Source organism: Wyeomyia smithii, chromosome 3, assembly GCF_029784165.1.
Source record: "Wyeomyia smithii strain HCP4-BCI-WySm-NY-G18 chromosome 3, ASM2978416v1, whole genome shotgun sequence".
NCBI classification, from domain to species: domain Eukaryota; kingdom Metazoa; phylum Arthropoda; class Insecta; order Diptera; family Culicidae; genus Wyeomyia; species Wyeomyia smithii.
Genome location: NC_073696.1, coordinates 3,152,701 through 3,171,503, shown reverse-complemented (window position 1 = coordinate 3,171,503; position 18,803 = coordinate 3,152,701). Strand labels below are relative to the sequence as shown.

At 38.4% G+C, this 18,803-nt stretch overlaps 2 protein-coding genes across 3 annotated transcripts in view; both read left to right on the top strand.

The window, feature by feature from the left end:
- The first annotated feature begins 257 nt into the window (after positions 1–257).
- LOC129727275 (dual specificity protein phosphatase 3) overlaps positions 258–18,803 on the top strand; it is a 150,013-nt gene continuing 131,467 nt past the window's right edge. The window contains exon 1 of one of the 2 annotated variants that reach the window (XM_055684949.1): positions 258–986. The gene's annotated coding sequence lies outside the window, so the exon portion shown is untranslated. The remainder of the gene's footprint in view (positions 987–18,803) is intronic. The other variant, XM_055684950.1, reaches the window with a different exon arrangement.
- On the top strand, positions 8,849–9,421 carry LOC129733260 (uncharacterized). The gene has a single exon (XM_055694987.1). It carries the CDS (start codon positions 8,849–8,851, stop codon positions 9,419–9,421), a length of 573 nt encoding a protein of 190 aa, XP_055550962.1.

The window sequence follows — 18,803 nt, the reverse complement described above, 5'->3', positions numbered from 1 at the left end:
GTACGACCGAAAGCGCACGAAAGCTCTTCTCTGCTTGGCCCCAAAAACATTGTAAGGCCAGTGCCCTTCCGGAACAAACCGTAGATAGCAACTTACATGGTCTTCTACTAGACCGGCTCTCGCCTTTCGAGAGAGTCTCGAAGAAGGAAGAAATAAGAAATGGAAGCAACAACAACAAAAAAAATAAAGGAAAGCTCACCATCGTCGGTCGATGATGCCGGCGGCAAAGGAAAATAACCGGGAAGGACGAATTTTCACACGACTTTTCCCCGCAGACGACAGCGAGAAGCCGGCGCAAGATGAGTGTTACGAGAGCTGCCAGCTGCTGCGGATGTTGTTTCCACTGATTTGACTGCTGCTGGTGCTACTTCACCACCACCAGAACCGCGGAACCGCCGGTGAACAAGGTGGTGCGGACGCTCGCGAGTGAATGAATCTTTTATTGCGTCGCGGTGATGCTGTTGAACTAAGATTATGCAGACAGTCACAGTAGTGTCAGTCAGTTGCTGAGTGTTGTTTCGTTTCTAGTATCTAGTAGTGTGTTGGATTTTTTCCTCGTTGTTGATGCTGCTGCTGGCTACTATTGTTGATTTAGGATAATTCCAGAACTGTTTCATCTCTTAAGTGGGATGCCGAGCTCACAAGGCGGAAAGTGATTTGTGGCGGAAAATCCCGCAAATATGCTGGCGTGGAACGAAAGTTTTCGCTTTTACGTCTCGTGACAGCTTTTTTCCTGTTTCGACTTGGGGGACAGATGGGATTGTGATGTGAGTTCCGGAAGGGTCACCCTATTCTAGTGTAGTGAGTCGTAATCTACAGCTAATAGTGTTTAACTAGGCTCAGGTGATATTAATTAGAAACTTGGTTTGGGCATAAAGTGGTTTTATAGTGCTTTCAGCGCCGCCCGGCGCAGGGAATCAACAAACAAACGAAAATACGCAGTACCAAATCGGAAAATATCCCGTGGCAGACGACGGCGCCCGACGGTACGTACGAATTCCGATAGCTATTTTAAGATATCGCTTTTCTTTTGGCGTTGTTGTTGTCTTTGTTGCTGCTGGTGCCACGGAGAGGTCGGCTCCGGCCAACAACGTCAGCCAGGATTGTACAAGGTGTGAGAAATATTGATAGCAAAAGTTCACATGTATGTACGAGGCACGAGCGTGTGTTCGGAGAAAATATTTCGAATGGATTATTGCTGTCGTGTGCGAGGAATGTGGAAATGAAATGTTTCGCCATGTGTGCCACAGGATTTAGTGCCGATGCCGGAGTAGGGCTTTTTTTGTTCTGCTTTCCATCAAACGGACAGCGGAGCTTTGGCAGTTAGTGGAATTTTTCGAGCTGATGAGTGTAATGAACCCTTGAATTGTGGAAAATGATTGTTGGATTTACCGGGAAACAGTTCCAGCCTGAGCTGTGATAGGCGTTCGTAATGGAAAAGGATGTTAATCTCGATTCCATGGTTCGAAGCAAAATTGGGCTAGTGGTTTGGGTGGTTTTCATTTCAGTTGATTGGTGGTTGAAGAGTCTATCTACCAAAATTTGACGCCTTGAAAACTTTGACGAAGGGGGCGATATTTATGACCCAACAATCGATTATATTCAATCCGGACAAAGTTCGTAATGTAACATATCGAATTTTGGTTAAGCTCGGTTACTCAGGATATGGTTTTAGTTTTGATAGCTGAATGTACCCGGCTTTGCTCGTGTAAAAATTTCTGCTTTTTTATAATTTTCTATATTTCCATATATTTTTTCCAGCCCATTATTTCAAATAATATTTCTATTTTAGTTATAAACTTGCTCATATACCACCTTTTTCGTTGAATAACAATCGATGCGGAGGCATTCCAGCTGGGTCGGGTGAGTTCAAAAATTCCGTTGGAAAAAGCATTGCCTCATCAGCATCTTCGACGGTATCGATTAACTTACAATAAACTCAAATTACACTGAAATTACATAATCAATAGCCTAAGCTCACCTCTTATAGTTAAAATTATTGCTTGCTATGCCTTCTCGTTTTACTTGTCTTGTGTAAATAAGATCAATATCATCCTTATAGTTGAAAATCAGTCTTCATGAATTAACAATTTGGAGATACGGGGACTATCTCCACATTTTCCTCAAGTTTTGAATAACTTCCAATGCAGACAAACAACCCTCACTATACCAAACGTTCGGACACCAATTTTCGGTTTTGGGGAGTCAGCTCTATGAACCTATGAACCTAATATCAGGGAGTATTTGAATATTTTTCTTCTTGAATTTGAAAATAGAGTTGGACGCCCGTTGTCATTTTCTGAACATAGTTCTCTTTCTAGAAATATTGACATTATTTAACAATTCTACTCAGTTTTACACAGCTTGACAGAAAGCAGAAATCGAAATTGATTTCAAAACAACGTTTCAATATAACGTCCAAGACTTCTTCTGTATTCTAGTAACCTTTCCAGAAAATGTAATCCGCCATGTACGATTTGAAAATTTGCGCCGGACATAAATATTTGGATTCTGGACGTCATGTTGATATCGAAAATATACATATTGCAGAGCATATATTCGTTTTTCGTAAAATTCTGAAACCGGAAGTCGCCATATTGAATTTAAAAAATGTTGTTGGACTTTTATTTCTGGTTTCTAAAGGTCATCCTGGTTCCGGAAAAACCAATTTTTGGAGGTTTGTAAACGTTTTTTACAGTTGTATACAGCTTCCCAGAAACCAGAAGTCGCCATCTTTGTTTTAGAAAAAACATCGGACATCATATTCCGGTCCCTAGACATCAACTTCTGGCCATGATCGGCCGAGGGCATGAAAATTATCGTACCTTTTCAAAAAGTTCCCATATGGCAATAAAAGGCCTGACTTTCTTATAAATTAAGACATCCTCCCTCTTTGATAGCTGCCCCTTTTTCTTTTCGACATCATGTTCCGGTCTCTGGAATTCTCTTCAATTTATTTAATCTCCGGTCTCCAGATATGACCAAAGGCCTAAAAACTATCGTATTCATTCAGAAAGTTCTCATAATGCAGGAAAAAAACTTGATTTTCTGACCAATTAAGACCCCCTCTTCCTTTGAGAGTTGCTCCTTCTTCTTCCCAATATTACTATGACCACTTCCTCTGTACACAAAACACGTATGCCAAGTTTGATTAAAATCGGTACAGTCATTCGAGAGCTATGCTGGAACATACATACATACATACAAAACTTTTTTTAAATAAATAGCTGGATTTTAGGAGCTCTTATCTTATTTGATCGATGCTCTTAACCAAATTTTCAACTCGGTAATAGTTATAGCGGGGGCCTAGTGTGGTTGGTAACGTCTCCGCCAACCACGCTCGACGCCTGGGTTCGAATCCCACCGCCGACATAGGCAGCGTTGTTAAACTCGCTCGCAAAAAGCATGCGATACTCCCAGTGGCGTTCTCGCCGCTACCAAAATCTCACACTAGAGATACTCCTGTCGTACTGTTTCTCGTTCTCTTTTACTTTTTTCATTTCACACTACCGAGCGTTGATGCTTGCGAGTTTTCTCACACACACTCTCGCTCGTGTACTTTCCCACTCACGAGTACCTCCCTTTCTCGCGAGCACAACCAGCGGAGGTGATTATTAAGACCGTCAAGACGCATTATGACGATACGGAGTGACAAGGCACGACGAAGCGGAGTGGCAAAAAGAATATTTCGACGAGTAGGCAGGGATGCCACATATACAGATTTATCAGTACTTATACAGATTTTTCGTATATTTTTCATACAGATATCTGTATATACAAATTACTGATTTTCTAGAAATAGTAAAGAACTATACAGTTTTTTTTTGATTTTCATGAGGTCGCGAAATAAACTTTTCGATATAGTTGAAAATCGAAAATGAACTCAAATGCTATTGAGCGTGTTAGAGTTTTCATTATATTTATAAGTTACGCGTAAACGTGTGCATAAATGAATCAATGAACAAACTGTGTTGCGTTTTTTTCTACTAAGGGATATGTTGAGTAAATATGCAGATTTTTATACAGATTGAAATATCACCAAGGAGAATTCCTGAGATTCGAAATACAGATAAAAATGTGGCATCACTGCGAGTAGGAATTCCGATACCCTACACGTTCAAGCATGCGATTCTATATAGATTTATCACCCCACTTTCGGCTGTCGGTGCACGATGCAAAACTGCTTGGCATCAGTTCAGCGATTGACAAACCGCATGCGTGAGTCGGTGAACGAAGCATTTTCGTTTTCGGGCACATTTTTTCAAGCACTCCTAGTCAAGTACTCTTATTCGAGTACTCGCGTACTCGGCGTGAGTAAAAAGATAGAAGAGAATTTGCGAGCGGTTGTATGCTGGCTGCTGCTCTGGCAAGTGCGTGAATAATAAAGAGTGTCTCGGAGGTGTGTGTGCGAACGACTGGAGAAGCGTAGCACACATCTCATTCTCAAGCAGAAAGGAGTGGATATGTTATGCTTCTCGCTCGTTTAGCAACGCTGGACATAGGTGTCGATGGTTGTGAGGTGGCGTGATCCACTCACAACCAACCCAACTGGTCTAGATTCAACCCTAGCCGACACCGAGAGATTTTCTGAGGCGAAAAATCTCTGGGATCACGCTTTCCATCGCATGAGGAAGTAAAGCCGTTGGCGCCGGTCCGTTAATAAACGGGTCGTGAGTTAGGGTCCTGGGTGTGGAGTCGCCTCCCTGGGCGTCGGTGATTGGCCACAACAGTGGCGGAACTAGACCGACGGAAAATAAGCGAGAATAAAAAAAAAAAAAAAACTCGGTAATAGTTGAGCTTAGCAACTTTTCCAAACATATTTTTTATCCAAAACGCTAGATTGGACTCTCCGTTATCGAATTATGCAACAAAATATGTCAAGAAATCATTCCAAAAACGGATCAAAGCAGGTTGGATGTTTCGAAACACTCCTCTAGAAACATTTGCACGAAAGCTGATTTTCGGCTGCAAACAGACGTCACTACGTTTAAAAAAAGGCCAATATTTGGAAATATATCATCGATTTTCATATGACGACGTCATTCCGATTCCGAAAATACCCATATTGCCAAGTATATAATTCAGATAATAATAATTTCGCAGATTTCCAGAAACCAGAAGTCGGCAACCCAAGTTTCAAAGTATCGTCAGACATCGATAACCGGTTCTTAAGAATCATTTTTGCTCCGAAAATACCAACATTGGGGGGTTTGTGAGCGTTTTCCACAGTTTTAAATGGCTTCCCAGAAACCGGAAGTCGCCATCTTGGATTGAAAATGGCATCGAGCATCATGTTTCGTTTTCTGCACACCAACTTCCGGCCTCCAAATATGACCAAGAACCCGAAAATTAAATTTCAATGGAAGGTTTCCATTATGTATGAAAATTTATTACTTTTGACCCCCTCCTTTGTTAAGGGTGACCCTTCCCCTATCCAATATTTCTATGACCACTTCCTTTGTACAAAGAACACGTATGCCAAGTTTGGTTGAAATCGGTTCAGGCCTTCGAGAGTTATGCTGGAACATACATACATACATACATACAAAACTTCTCTTTTATATAAATAGATAGAAGATAGATAGAAGAAGAAGATAGAAGAAGATATCACAAGTTACACAAAATCTAATAACAAGAAGAAATCAAGTCTTAAGTCTTGAATGGTGTTGCTCCGATAGAACATCTGTTACTTTTAAAATCAGTGTCTTTCGCGAAACTGGGAATCAGAGTTCTTCCATTGCATTGAGTCAGTCAGCTATTTGCTGTTCCTCCTTACCAGTAAACACTGATCGAGGACCCGTGTCTTTTTTCTTTTGCCACCGATCACTCATTCGGTATCGAACCGTGAACATCGAAATGTTAAACATTTAGCAGGGCGCATGAATAAACTTTATTTCGCTTTATATATATTGCATGCATGTTTCAAGCATTTCTTCAGAATGTTGACCAGCTTGGTATGCAATATTTTCACGCTGCTTTGACGCTTTTGCCACTCTGAAAAATCAAACGTTTATTGCAGCTTTGACAACTAAAATACCTAAAATTTTAGTTGTAGTTGTTACCAACCTGGAATAATAATGCTGTCGCTAAATCAAGCAGAATTCACTAAGATGCTCCGAAAACAACGTTTGTCGGTGGTCTGTTTACTTTTGTTTTCAAATTGCGATGATTGGTGTTTCCCACGCGTGCTATGATCCATTCGCATATTGCTAAACGAGGAACTTCAAATTAATTTGTACCGATTATGACAATACTGATAAAATGTTCAGTTCGATGAAAAAAACACCACAATTCAATAGTTTATATGAATGGATATTTCAATTTAAAGGCCAAATATATTATTTTAAAAATAATGTTATTCACTATTGTTATCTACCTGTTTCTACCAGCAATTTCAAAATAGCATGTCGTCTAATCTATACATATAAAAATGCAGCTCTGTCTGTCTGTCTTTCTGTCTGTCTGTTCCATATAGGCTTGGAAACTACTGAACCGATCGGCGTGAAATTTTGTATATAGGGGTTTTAGGGACCGAGAAAGGTGACTAAGATAGTTCGAGACCCCTCCCTCTTCTGGAAGGGAGGGGTCCCATACAAATGAAACACAAATTCATGCACATCTCAAAAACTAACCAAGCAAATAGAACCAAATTTGGCAGCTGGATGGTTTTAGTGGTAACAAATATATCCATAATGGTTTGACACCCCTCCCTCTACTAAAAGGGAGGGGTCTCATACAAATGAAACACAAATTCATGCACATCTCGAAAACTAACTAAGCAAATAGAACCAAATTTGGCAGGTGGATGTTTTTAGGGGTAACAAAATCATCCATAATGGTTTAAAACGGCTCGATTTTCTGGAAGGGAGGGGTTCCATACAACTGGAACACAAACTCATGCACTTCTCGAAAACTAACCAAGTAAATGGAACCAAATTGGGATTTAGTTTTATCGTTTCAAAACTAATTATTGAGGAATGCGATGGTAAAGTTCCTCTTATGAAACATATAATTTCGCTCTCAATTATTCTTTCAAATATTCTCAACGAAATTCTCACGCTACCTATTTGAATAAACCGGACTCCATTAATGGTAAAATTTGAATCATCTTACTGAAAAAAGTTTCGAGTCGCTTATATTGGGATATTCAGAACACATCTAAAAGTGGTCAATGTGATTCTGGGCGTCTGATTTGCCATTTATTGTGCTAGGTTTTGAGTTTTAGGTTTACTCGTAAGTTTACTAAATCCAACTGAAATTCTATTAATACATGCTTTGAAGTTTGCTATTGTTTTAACACTAACTGGTACTGGTACTACTGTACCAAAGTGTGTTATATATATGGGTAAAAGCTTTTTCAATTCCTTTTTATTGCGGATTGTCAACGGCAGATGATGCGGGATGATTTTCCTTTTATTATTATCATAAGCAGCGTTCCCCGCCAATTCCAACTAGTGTTCGACATCGGACCGGGTAGGGTCCGGTAAAAGTCCGGTCCGGTCCGGTCCGAAGTCCGATCGGACCGGAACCTTCAAAGTCCGATTTTTTCTCGGACCGGATCGGAACGAAACCATCCGGATTTCGGAACGGACCGGGTAATGCTTTCCGGACCCCGGACATTTTCGACGAAAAAAAAATTTATTCAATTTAGGTCATAGAACGCAGCAAGTTTTTCATCTTTTTGATTTTCTTCGCTGCTTTTATTAAAAGTCAACCCATATGGCCTTGCTCGCCTTTTTAACCTGTAGCGTAAAGAGGTATAAAACGCCCCCCCTGGGCGAAACGCCCCAGTCCTTTTTTTCGGGAATATGCAAATATTAAAATACGAAAATATTGAGAATCCCTAGTGTTTCATGTAACTAGTAAACTATGTAAGTTTACCTGTTGTCACTAGCAACCAAACAGAAAGAAAAAACAACTTTGGTTTGAAGTGCCTCGGCTCTAATTTTCAGCATCATTTACGTAAGGTTCTTTTGTTATTTAATATAGTTTAGCTAGCGTTATTTGCGCTTTATCCTGTTAAGTGAACCAATAAGCAGCTGTATCAAGTGGAGAAACGGTAAGATTTGCCTAAATTGCTAAAATATTTAATAATTTCGGCAACGCAACTACTACGGGTAATATGCCCTGCTTCCAGTCGGGGTAGTATGCCTTATCGCTGGTGCAACCTCACCGTGCATTCTTGTTTCGTAGATGGCACGTACACCTATTCGTAAACCGACAAAAAGACGGTCGTGGAACATTGAGAATCTGTCCCGAGCCATGAAAGCCGTACACCTCGGTTTGTCTTAAACTCAAGCAGCAATCCAATACGGCATTCCCAAACGTACTTTGAGGCGGTATTTAGATTCAACGGTACATCCAGAGAATGTAAAGTTAGCTCGACTGGGAAGTTTTGCCACAGTATTCTCACCCCAATGTTTCTACGGATTAACGACTCGGAACATGCGAAGCTTAGCGTATCAGATGGCTGAAAAAAATGGGATTCCGCATCCATTTGACAAGGAACTCAAGCTAGCTGGGCCAGATTGGCTAAAAGGTTTTCTTCAGCGTCATCCAAACATTTCCCTTCGAACACCGGAAAACACTTCTATCGCACGGGCAAGAGGCTTCAATCGGAAAAGTGTTGCGCAGTTTTTCGATCTGCTGGAACGGGTCTTAGATGAGCATCCTTACCCACCCAGTAGGGTTATCAACGTTGACAAAACGAGTGTCGGCACTGTATATAGAGTGATGTTATGCTTTTGGATGTTATTTTTCACTTTTTTAAATTGTTCACTTCAGGTCCAGGGGCGAAAGACGAAGGTACTGGCAAACAAAGGGCAACTGTAACGTAACGACTGTAACGATGGCCATGTCAGCTTCCGGTACGTTCATGGATCCGTTCTTCATCTTCCCGCGACAACGGATGCATGACGCACTGATGGTTGGAGCTCCACCGGAGTCCAAATTCGCTTGCAACTCCAGTGGGTGGAGTACTCTGGAGACGTTCTCTCAATGGTTCGATAGCTTCTTGAGGTGCTATCGTCCTACAAAAGAAGATCCGGTTTTACTAATTCTAGATGGCCATTCAAGCCATACTAGAAACCTGGAGGTTCTGGAGAAGGCAAGGGTCAACCACACCCGAATTTTATCAATTCCGCCTCACACATCTCATAAGCTACAGCCACTTGATGTGGCATTTATGGGTCCATTTAAAGGAGCCTATTCTGAAGCATTAGATAGGCTTCTTAAACGAAATGGTGGGAAAGCAGAAACAATATACAACGTTGCTGCTTTGGTTAACGAGGCATTCAAACAAACTGCCAAGAAGACCGTGGCTCATAATGATTATAAAACAACCGGTATAATGCCATTTGACCGAAATGTATTTTCTGACGCTTATTTTGCGGCTTCTGATTCACTCAGGCGACCCTTTTAAACCATTGATTCCTCACCAAAAGTTGTACAGAATGAACAGCAACTCACTGTTGAACTTGGCGACGTTGTACCAGAGATCTGATATTGGACATCAACACATTTTATTTCGTGGATGAAAACGGAAATCTTACATCGCTTGTCGTGCAAGACACCGATGCCAGCTCAACCTTTGTGATGGATCAAGAACCGGAGTTGTTGATACCGGAGTATCAGAACCGACCGCCATTGACAAATGAGAATAGAAATTCGCCGTCTCTCTGTACCGTCAAAATAGAGTCAAATCAGACACCATCAGTTTCTGAACAGAGAACATTGGCAAAATGACGTAGGTGGGATTGGCCGAACGCCGCAGTTTGGTCCGCTAAACATGATCTTCCGTTGGTGCTCGATAGAGATTCTGAGCTGGAAGCTGCAGTGTAAAAAATAAGTAAGCGGAAGGTTAACAGAAAAAAAAATCATTGCGAGGAACTCACGTCGTCGCCATACCGGAAGAAGCTGAAGCAGGGGCAGGTAGCAAAGGATATAAAAAATATTCGAAAAAGACCTACGCGAAAGCCAAAGGCTAAACTAGACAGGAAGGAAGATATTATTTGTCATACATGTGGATATCTGTTTAGCGTTTCAAAACACGGAGATGGCTGGCAGAAATGCATCACATGTAGTGAATGGTTTCACATTGAACGCCAGCGCTCTGACAATGAGCCGTTGAAGTGTTTTCTCTGCAGTTAAACTGCGTTTGTTATATTTCTCTTTTCACGAAGCTTGATTAACTTGTTATTACAAGAATTGAATTTCTTTGTTTTTTTCCCTGTAAAATTGTTTTTTTTTTACAATAAAAAAAAAGACTAACAAGCAGAATCATGCTGCAACAGAAACAAAATGGTTGTGTTTTAAATGAATTGATTAGAAAATAAAAAACGTTGACTTAACAACAAGATTTGTCATTAATTAGGTTAGTTGTTAATTGTTCAATTGGTTGACGCTTACAGCCACAATTAGTAAGAATCAATTATATATATTTTAGTTAATTCAAACACTTGTAGCTACAGCTATTTTTAAGGCAGCGGCATAAAAATGTTCTGTTTATTATATGGAGGGCATATTGTCCTTCTGCATCGGGGCATATTATACTGAATCAGGGGCGTTTTGCCCCGGCAGATTTTAAAGTCTGCGATTTGAATGTAATTTTTGTTTTTAATGTGGCGATTTCGTATAATATTTTTTACAAAGTAAAATATTTGCAGTGCATTACCAACTAAATGGTGTATTTAACTGTATAAAAGATTCGTTGTTTGTGACAAGCATAACTGTAAAATCGACGTTCTTGCTTAGGGGGGGCGTTTTATACCTCTTTACCCTAATATATGCTTTAATTGATCACATGGTTCTTATAAAATTAGAAATACGATGATTGTTACATTTTTTTGTTATTTCAAGTTTGCTCCTGCTATCACTTCGAAACTAGTGAACAACTGACAACCATTGACTGATAGACTCGCACAACTTGTTCTGAGTTTGTACTTAATTCTGGGTGGTCAGCGAACCGGGAAAACCTTGAAAACCGGGAAAAAGCCGGGAATTCGAAAATGAACCGGGAAAACCGGGAAATTTATCATGTCCATTTTAAACATTATTTTTTATTTACACATGCTTGGGATCTGTTGTATAAGTTCAACGCACTATACATTTTCTGCCATTTCACAAACACCGGAAGGCTCAAGAAACCATTTAGTTGTTCTCTGGGTAAGGTGCTGGAGTAACAAGCCAGTCGTCATACGTTAGAATCTCGGCTAAAAGAGACGACCGTTAGAGTCAATAGGATCCTAGCGCTAGCTCCGCAATTGTTCTGTACACTAACAGAAGCGATTGTTTTTCTCTAATTTGTCTCCCTTCTCATTCGCACTGATTAGGGCTTCAACAGTAAGTGGCGATCAAACATCAAAACAACCACCACTTTACAGGATCAACGTCTAATGTCATTTATGGCTGAGTTTGTTTCAAAGTTATGTACCGAATTCTTCACAATTGGTCGGCGTGCGACCAGACCGAACCAAGCGCCATTTTTCAAAAATCGAGTTTTTATCACCAGTGGATGTTAAAATTAATAATCTATCTTTTATGAAAAAAAACGAAATCATTTGAACAGTTTATAATTATAATAAGTTTTTGGTGCTTGGTTCGCCCAAGTAACAATCAAAATGCTTCAAAGACTTAGGATTGTTTTGTTTTCGTTTTATGTTAACTTACATTAAAGACTTTGATTATAATTTGGTTTTATTTGATAGCCACAAAATATGATTCGCAAGTATTCTTTACAGCCATACTATGCCAATCCACAGCCGTCATATGCATGAAGTTGTATGATAGTCCTTCTGATGACCAAATAAAACTGAAAACCTGCAGACTATAATTGTGGCTAAAATAAAACTTCATGATCGTAACTTAGGCAGTTGAATACCGTGATAGGTGTATTGGATTTAATATACGCTATGTTCTAATCAAATTAAGAGAATCAGTTATGATGAAGGATTTTGAGAGCGTTCGAGGGTTTATCCGAAAACAACATGTCGCCTTGAATGAAATAATGCGGAATTATGAAATTCAATCCTAAATCAGCATTTTGTTTTACAATATTAACGATACCACAGAGTAGTTTTGAAATTCGAATGATAGATAAAGTCATACATTTAACAAAATATGACAAATCATGGTTACTTCCCAAGTAACAAAATAGGCTATATCTGAGTTTTTTAGTGCTGGATAGAACCAAAACATAAAACCTTCAATGCCGACCACGCGGCTATAACGACCTATTAACAACAGCTATCTACATGTGTCATGGCTAGTTGGCCCAGGTTTATTGCAGTCATTAAAACTTCATATGCGCTCCATCATAGGACTAGACGTTTTCAACAGGCCGATTTGCTTGCTATAGAATGGCCTCGAAATTTTAACTGAGATATATTCTCCAAATTAAGTGTAAAGCAACAAGTTTTATCTTGGTTTCATTTCTCAATGACAACGTTATATTCCGCCAGTGTCGTGAAAACAGAAATGTCTGAGTTTTCTTTCTTTTATGATTTATTATTATTGTCATTCGAATCGTTCTCGTGCATGTAAAAAAAGCATGCCATGGAATATTTATGGTGAAACCGGCCACAATTTTTACCGTGATTACTGCGCGCCGCCGTAATTCTGTAGAAAATGAATATTCAATTAAAATTTTATTCCTCTGCACGAAGGTGTTGATTGGAGAAATGCCATGATTTGTTATATTTTGTTAAATGTATAGCTTAATTCATCATTCGAATTTTAAAACTACTCCGTGGTATCGATAATATAAATAAAATGTTGATTTGGGATTGAGTTTCTTAATTTTGCATTTTTCCCATTCAAGACGACATGTTGTTTTCGGATAAACCCTCGAACGCATCCAGAATCCTTCATCAAAACTGATTTTCCTAATTCGAGCAAAACATAACATATCTAAAACCAAACAAGCCTATAATGGTATTCGTCTGCCTAAGTTACGATCACCAAGTTTTAATTCAGCCTCATTTATAGTCTGCAGGTTTTAGTTTTATTTGGTCATCATAAGGACTATCATACAGCCTCATGCATATGACGGTTGGCATAGTATGGCTGTAAAAAATACTTGCGGATCATATTTCATGGCTATCAAATAAAACCAAAATATAATCATAGACTTTAATGTATGTTAACATAAAACCAAAACAAAACAATCCTAAGTCTTTGAAGCATTTTGATTGTTACTTGGGTTGGGCGGTCTGGTCGCACGCCGACCGATTGATGTAAAAATACTCTTTAAAAAGAAACAAGATTTGAATCTTGGGTTACAAATCGCCAACCAAAACCTATAAAGCCCAGGGAAGGTAAAAACTTCAAATTACTAAAAAAGATTCAACAACTTACGACTGATAATTGCTTTAGTAAAATTGAGTATATCGGCTTTCCAGTCATCTGCTTATCAAAAACTGGAACAACTCCTAAACCAGGAACACACTAGAGACACCAACACTCACGAAATAGCACACCTGAAGGAGAAAACAGCACTTCTTCAACACAGCATAGACAGCAATCACCGGTTTAACCTGGAAAAAACAATAATTCTGGACCATCATCGCCGACCGTCTGCACTTCCTATTCTCGAAGTTTGTCACATCATGAACACCGAGCATACCGTAAACAAACGCACTGATGTCGATTGTCTTAGTTCGACTTACGCAGGGATATTACACACACTAAAGACCAAAATAGGCAATAGATCAGAATTATAATCCACATCAGTATACTGTGGTTTTCACACAGCTCATCTCACCAAACCAGCTCACCGAACTAGAATTTAACAATTTGAATATACAGTTATACGCAGTGAGAAGTGCTACTACGAATTCAGCTTAGAGTGATATATTTTTTCAGTTCAAGTTTATTTTATTTCAAATGCAAAAACGGTAATACATTTTTTTAAAAAATTTGCCCTATAATTATAATTTTTTGTCCTCACAACCCGGTTACAGTAAACGAATGCTAGCCACAATTAAATCTTTGACCGTTGATGCTCAAAACATAAAGCTATTAGACAAAAAACGATATCCTTTCTGTAAGTGACTGTTTTCTGATTATTGAATTTTTGTAACAACTTGTATATTTGTAGAATCCTTGAAAAAGATTTTTTATTTTAAATCGAAACGTCGGAAACAGAAAATAAATTTTCGTTTTGATAAGCAGATGACTGGTTAGCCGATATACTCAATTTTACTATTACTAAAAAATATTTTGAAGGCCAGAGAAGTCAAGAATGATTCCAATAAAATTTTATATGTTAACTTGAAATAGGCAAAAACTAAACTATGATAAAAAAATATTTTAAACCAGAAACAAGTAATGCCTCCACCAACCACGCTGGATCTGGGTTCGAATCCCAACGCCATAGGTGTCGATGGTTGTGTGGTGACGTTATTCCCTCACAATCAACCAAAACTGATCTAGATTCAATCCTCCGGAGATTTTCTGAGGCGAAAAATCTCTGGGTTCTTCTATCGCATGGGAAAGTGAAGCCGTTGGCACCGGTCCGTTAATCAACGGATTGTTAGTTAAGATTCTAGTTGAAGTCGCCTCCCCGGGTGTCGGTGATTGACATTATAGTGGCAGAAATAGACCATCAGAAAATAAGCAAAAATAAAAAAATCGTAACCTAACTCATTCCCGGCGGATGATGCCATATGGCATAACCTGACATTCAAATTTTGATTTGAGTTCAACAATTATACTTGAAAATTTGCACGACGAAACTATTCAGCATCGTTAGAAAATAGATTGATGCTTAATATGCAATACAGTTTATGTTAAATATGTATATAGTTGATTAGTAATAAGAGTTTAAAGTCCATTGTTTGAGGTAAAAACTTATTTTTCTCCACCGGTAATCGGTTAAGCCTAAATCCGCTTGAGAAAATGTCTTGAGGCAAGAAATTTCAGAAATTGATTTTAAAGAATTTGCGTTTCAAAAACCAAATGCAACGAAAATAATTTAAAATTTAAAATTGATTAGTATTCTAGAGGCTTAAAATGCAGAGCCTGTCTTTGTTTTTTCTCAAATTGCTTGCATACTCCTCTAAAATCAGAAAGACATATTTTTCAAAAAATAAGGCAAAACTATATGGGCCATTGCGAAAATTATTCGCCTAAAAAAACCTGGAACAATACCACGCATAGATAACAATGGTATCAAATTAGTCCTTTCTATATTGTCAAGACAATAACTGAGCCTCAAGAGATTCTTAAGAAAACGGAAAAAATATTTTGAACGACAGAAATACACACAGTTGTTCATAATTCAGCTCACAATTGCCACACGCAAAACTTTTCCTTATTACTTTAGAAGCAATAGCGCAAAATTGCCTTTTGGGTAACAAACCCATTACTTGAAAGGAAATAAAATTCTTTCCCAGTCAAGTAACAGCACATACTGCCATATATTTAGCACGTGTTACGAGAGAACTAATAATGGTCGTTTCAACCACATGCAAAATTTTTTTGTCGAAAACTGCTCCCTTTCCATCTCAAGCAAAAAAAATCACACACCGTCGCATATGTTGCACATGTTACAAGTTTCTTCAATCTCCAATTCATCCGGTGTGCGTGTATTAGTTCGCATACGGAGTAGAGAAAAAATGTGACAAGAGCTGCCAAGCAGCGTTTTCCCCGTCATAGAGTATGCAAACGTTGATGATTTCAAAGACTTGAAATGCGTCCTTAAATGACATCACGGTCTGTAAACTGCGTGAGAGAAAAACGAAAACATTCGCTTTCCTGCAAGATATCTGAAACACATTAAAAAAAAACTGGATATATAAATTTAAAGCTTTTACATAAATAGATTTGATTTTCGGTTCAAAAATGCTGCACCGTATTATTGCATGTAACCAAAAAGGCTGAAAGATAATTTTTTACTGATGGAGATTATAGTCACTGGCGTACTGGAAATTGAGAAGATTTCGAATAAAATCTTACAACTGAGGGGCATGAATGCACAAAACACTGAAAAGACCATCCATGTAATGGAAATGAGTTCAAAAAATGTGGTGATGAACAGAAAACTGGATAAAACTGGAACAATTTTCAAAAAAACTGGGAATATCTTCAAAAAAACTATGTTGTGTTGGTCAGGTAATTATAATCTGATTTTCAAAATTATTAAAACGTCCCTGATAAAGTGGCAGCCAGGCTCACTTCCGATGTTTATTCTGCGCAGCCCTGCAATCATCTCAGCCGCCACTGCGCTGTCAGTCTGGTTTACGAAAACAAATACATTGAAGTCATTCCCGCAGTCCACGCAGTCCCAAGTATAGATGACAGTTCTAAAAGGTATGCTATTCACGTCGATGCATTAGTATTAGTGATCGTTATGAACTTCTTCCAATTTTGTATGAAATTTGAAATGATTTTGCATTTTAAACTAAACTTATAAGACAAACTTTCTTGAAAAGTTATAGAAATGATGTTGAAACATGTTTTATTTGTGGGGAATACATAAACATGCTGCGGTTTAGGTAAAATATGCTGTTTTTCATCAATTTGCCGGTAACCTTTTTGCACTTTTCCTTTTTTTTTTTGTACTCTTATAGCGCTTCTAAATAGAGTCGCTTCTGTTTCATACAGTAACAAAAGTCATGAGCTAAGATGACAATGACTAAGATTATGCTCCAACTATTAGAAATAAAGCATTTTTATATATTTTATTTCGACATATTGTCGCAATTTTTCACACTAAATCTAAATTAATATCAATTTCTAGTGTGTTTCAACTGGAGATTCACTCTCCAACAAAAAAAAAATCAGATATAAAACAACATAAAACGAGAAATTTCCAAAAATGTTCTGAATTCCATAAAAAACGCGAAATTTTTCATAACGAGATTTGTTTGTGTGCGTGGATAGACAAAAATGTAGCATACCTTGTAGAACTATCATCATACTTGGCAGGCAGTCCATATTGTGTGTGAACACGAAGTATTTCTATGTGTTTGTATTGTTGGAAGAAAGTTCGGAAGCCGAAAGTCCGACTTCAGAACTCCACTTTAGAGCTGGCGCCACAATATTATTCTGGCTACTTACATTGCGTTTTCTCCAAAATTGAATAAGCTGGAGCAGCTCAGGCGTTCTTTGTATGTCATATTGGCTTTTTTTGCATACGAAAAATTCACGTAAATTCCGTTGTCGGAAGCCGTACTAACACTAGCAAAGTCGAAACACAGAAATACCAAAGCGCTGAAACTATTTACATAATAATTTGACCGAATACACGTGAATTGACAGTGAAGTTCTGGTGAAAGTTACTAATTTCACGTAAAATGGCAGACTTTCAGTCCCTTACGTGCTTTTTCGAAAGAGAAGAAAGGCTACGATCGGATGAGCACAGACAGTTCAGACTAATTATGGAAAAAGTGAGTAAGGATTCAGAGATGTTTAAATGGGTACTATCTTCACACCCAAAAAGTTTGAACGATTTTTGAGAGGATGTTGCCAACCTCGGGTCGATTTGGCGTCGTTAATGGTTAGCGTCGTTAGCGTCACAAAATCCGCACAGTTAATTATCCAAAACAGTGAAAAAAGAGAAAGTATCACCATTGTATGTGAAAGCTTTTCCGGAAGATCTTCGTGAAGCTATTGTATTTTTAATAGACAGAGGACTGAAATGCACCATCCGCATGTGCACATGTGCATGTGGATTCAAACTGGTGGTTTCGGCGATGACCAAAACAGGATCCTTCGGTTGATCCTTTACGGCCCCTAAAGAACACGTAATTTTGAGATTAGGTTGCTGGTGGCTGCTGTGAAAGCAGCAGAAAAAGTGCTTATTAACTAATAACCGAAACGAAATTCAATTTTTGTTTAATGATTGGGGGCAATTGTTCCTATACAAACACAGTACTTTTCATGACAAACAAATCTACAATTGAAAAGGTAATGAATTTTCTTTTTTAAGAAGAAATATTCCTTCTCTTGTGGTGGTAATAGCTCGAGCACTGGCACACTGTCCTCTACGGGACAAATAGGATTCAAAATTGAAAAGTTGATTTTCTCATTTCTCCTTTTACAGCCAAAATGTCGAAATGCTCACAAGCTTGAAGATCAATGCTCTGTCTGTCCTCTTTTTGCCTTTCTCCTAGAAAGGTATAGCAATCACTGGAAAAACCTAAGGTATAAAAGTGGTCCCAATGGCCGAATGGCATATACCACTCGACCCCTTTCGACGAACTGAGCATTTTCTGTATGTATGTATGTGTGTATGTGTGTGTGTGTGTATGTGCAACTTTTTTTTCTCACTCACTTTTCTCAGAGATGGCAGGACCGATTTTCGTAAAATTAATTGCAAATGAAAGGACTAGTTACGCCATAGGTTGCTATTGAATTTCATCGTAATCGGATTTTTAGTTTAGAGGTTATGTATCAAAATGTAAAAATCACGAAACATCAATATCTCAGAAACCGCACAACCGATTTCAATAAAACTGGTTTCAAATGATCGGGCTGTCTCCCGAACCCTTAACTTTTGAATTTCGTTATGATTGAACATATGGTTCAAAAGTTATGTAAAGAAAAGTTATCCTGAGATTGTTTAAACTCACTCATTTTTTTTAGAGATGGCTGAACCGATTTTCACAAAATTAGAGTCAAATGAAAGGTCTAGTTGCCCTTTAGGTTGCTATTGAATTTCACTGCAATCGGATTGTAACTTTGTCCGTTGTTCATAAAAATGTAAAATCACATAATGAAAGTAAACATATTGACTTTTTCCTAGGTAGAAAAGTGATCCAAATGGCCGAATGTCATATGCTACTCGACTCAGTTCGACGAAT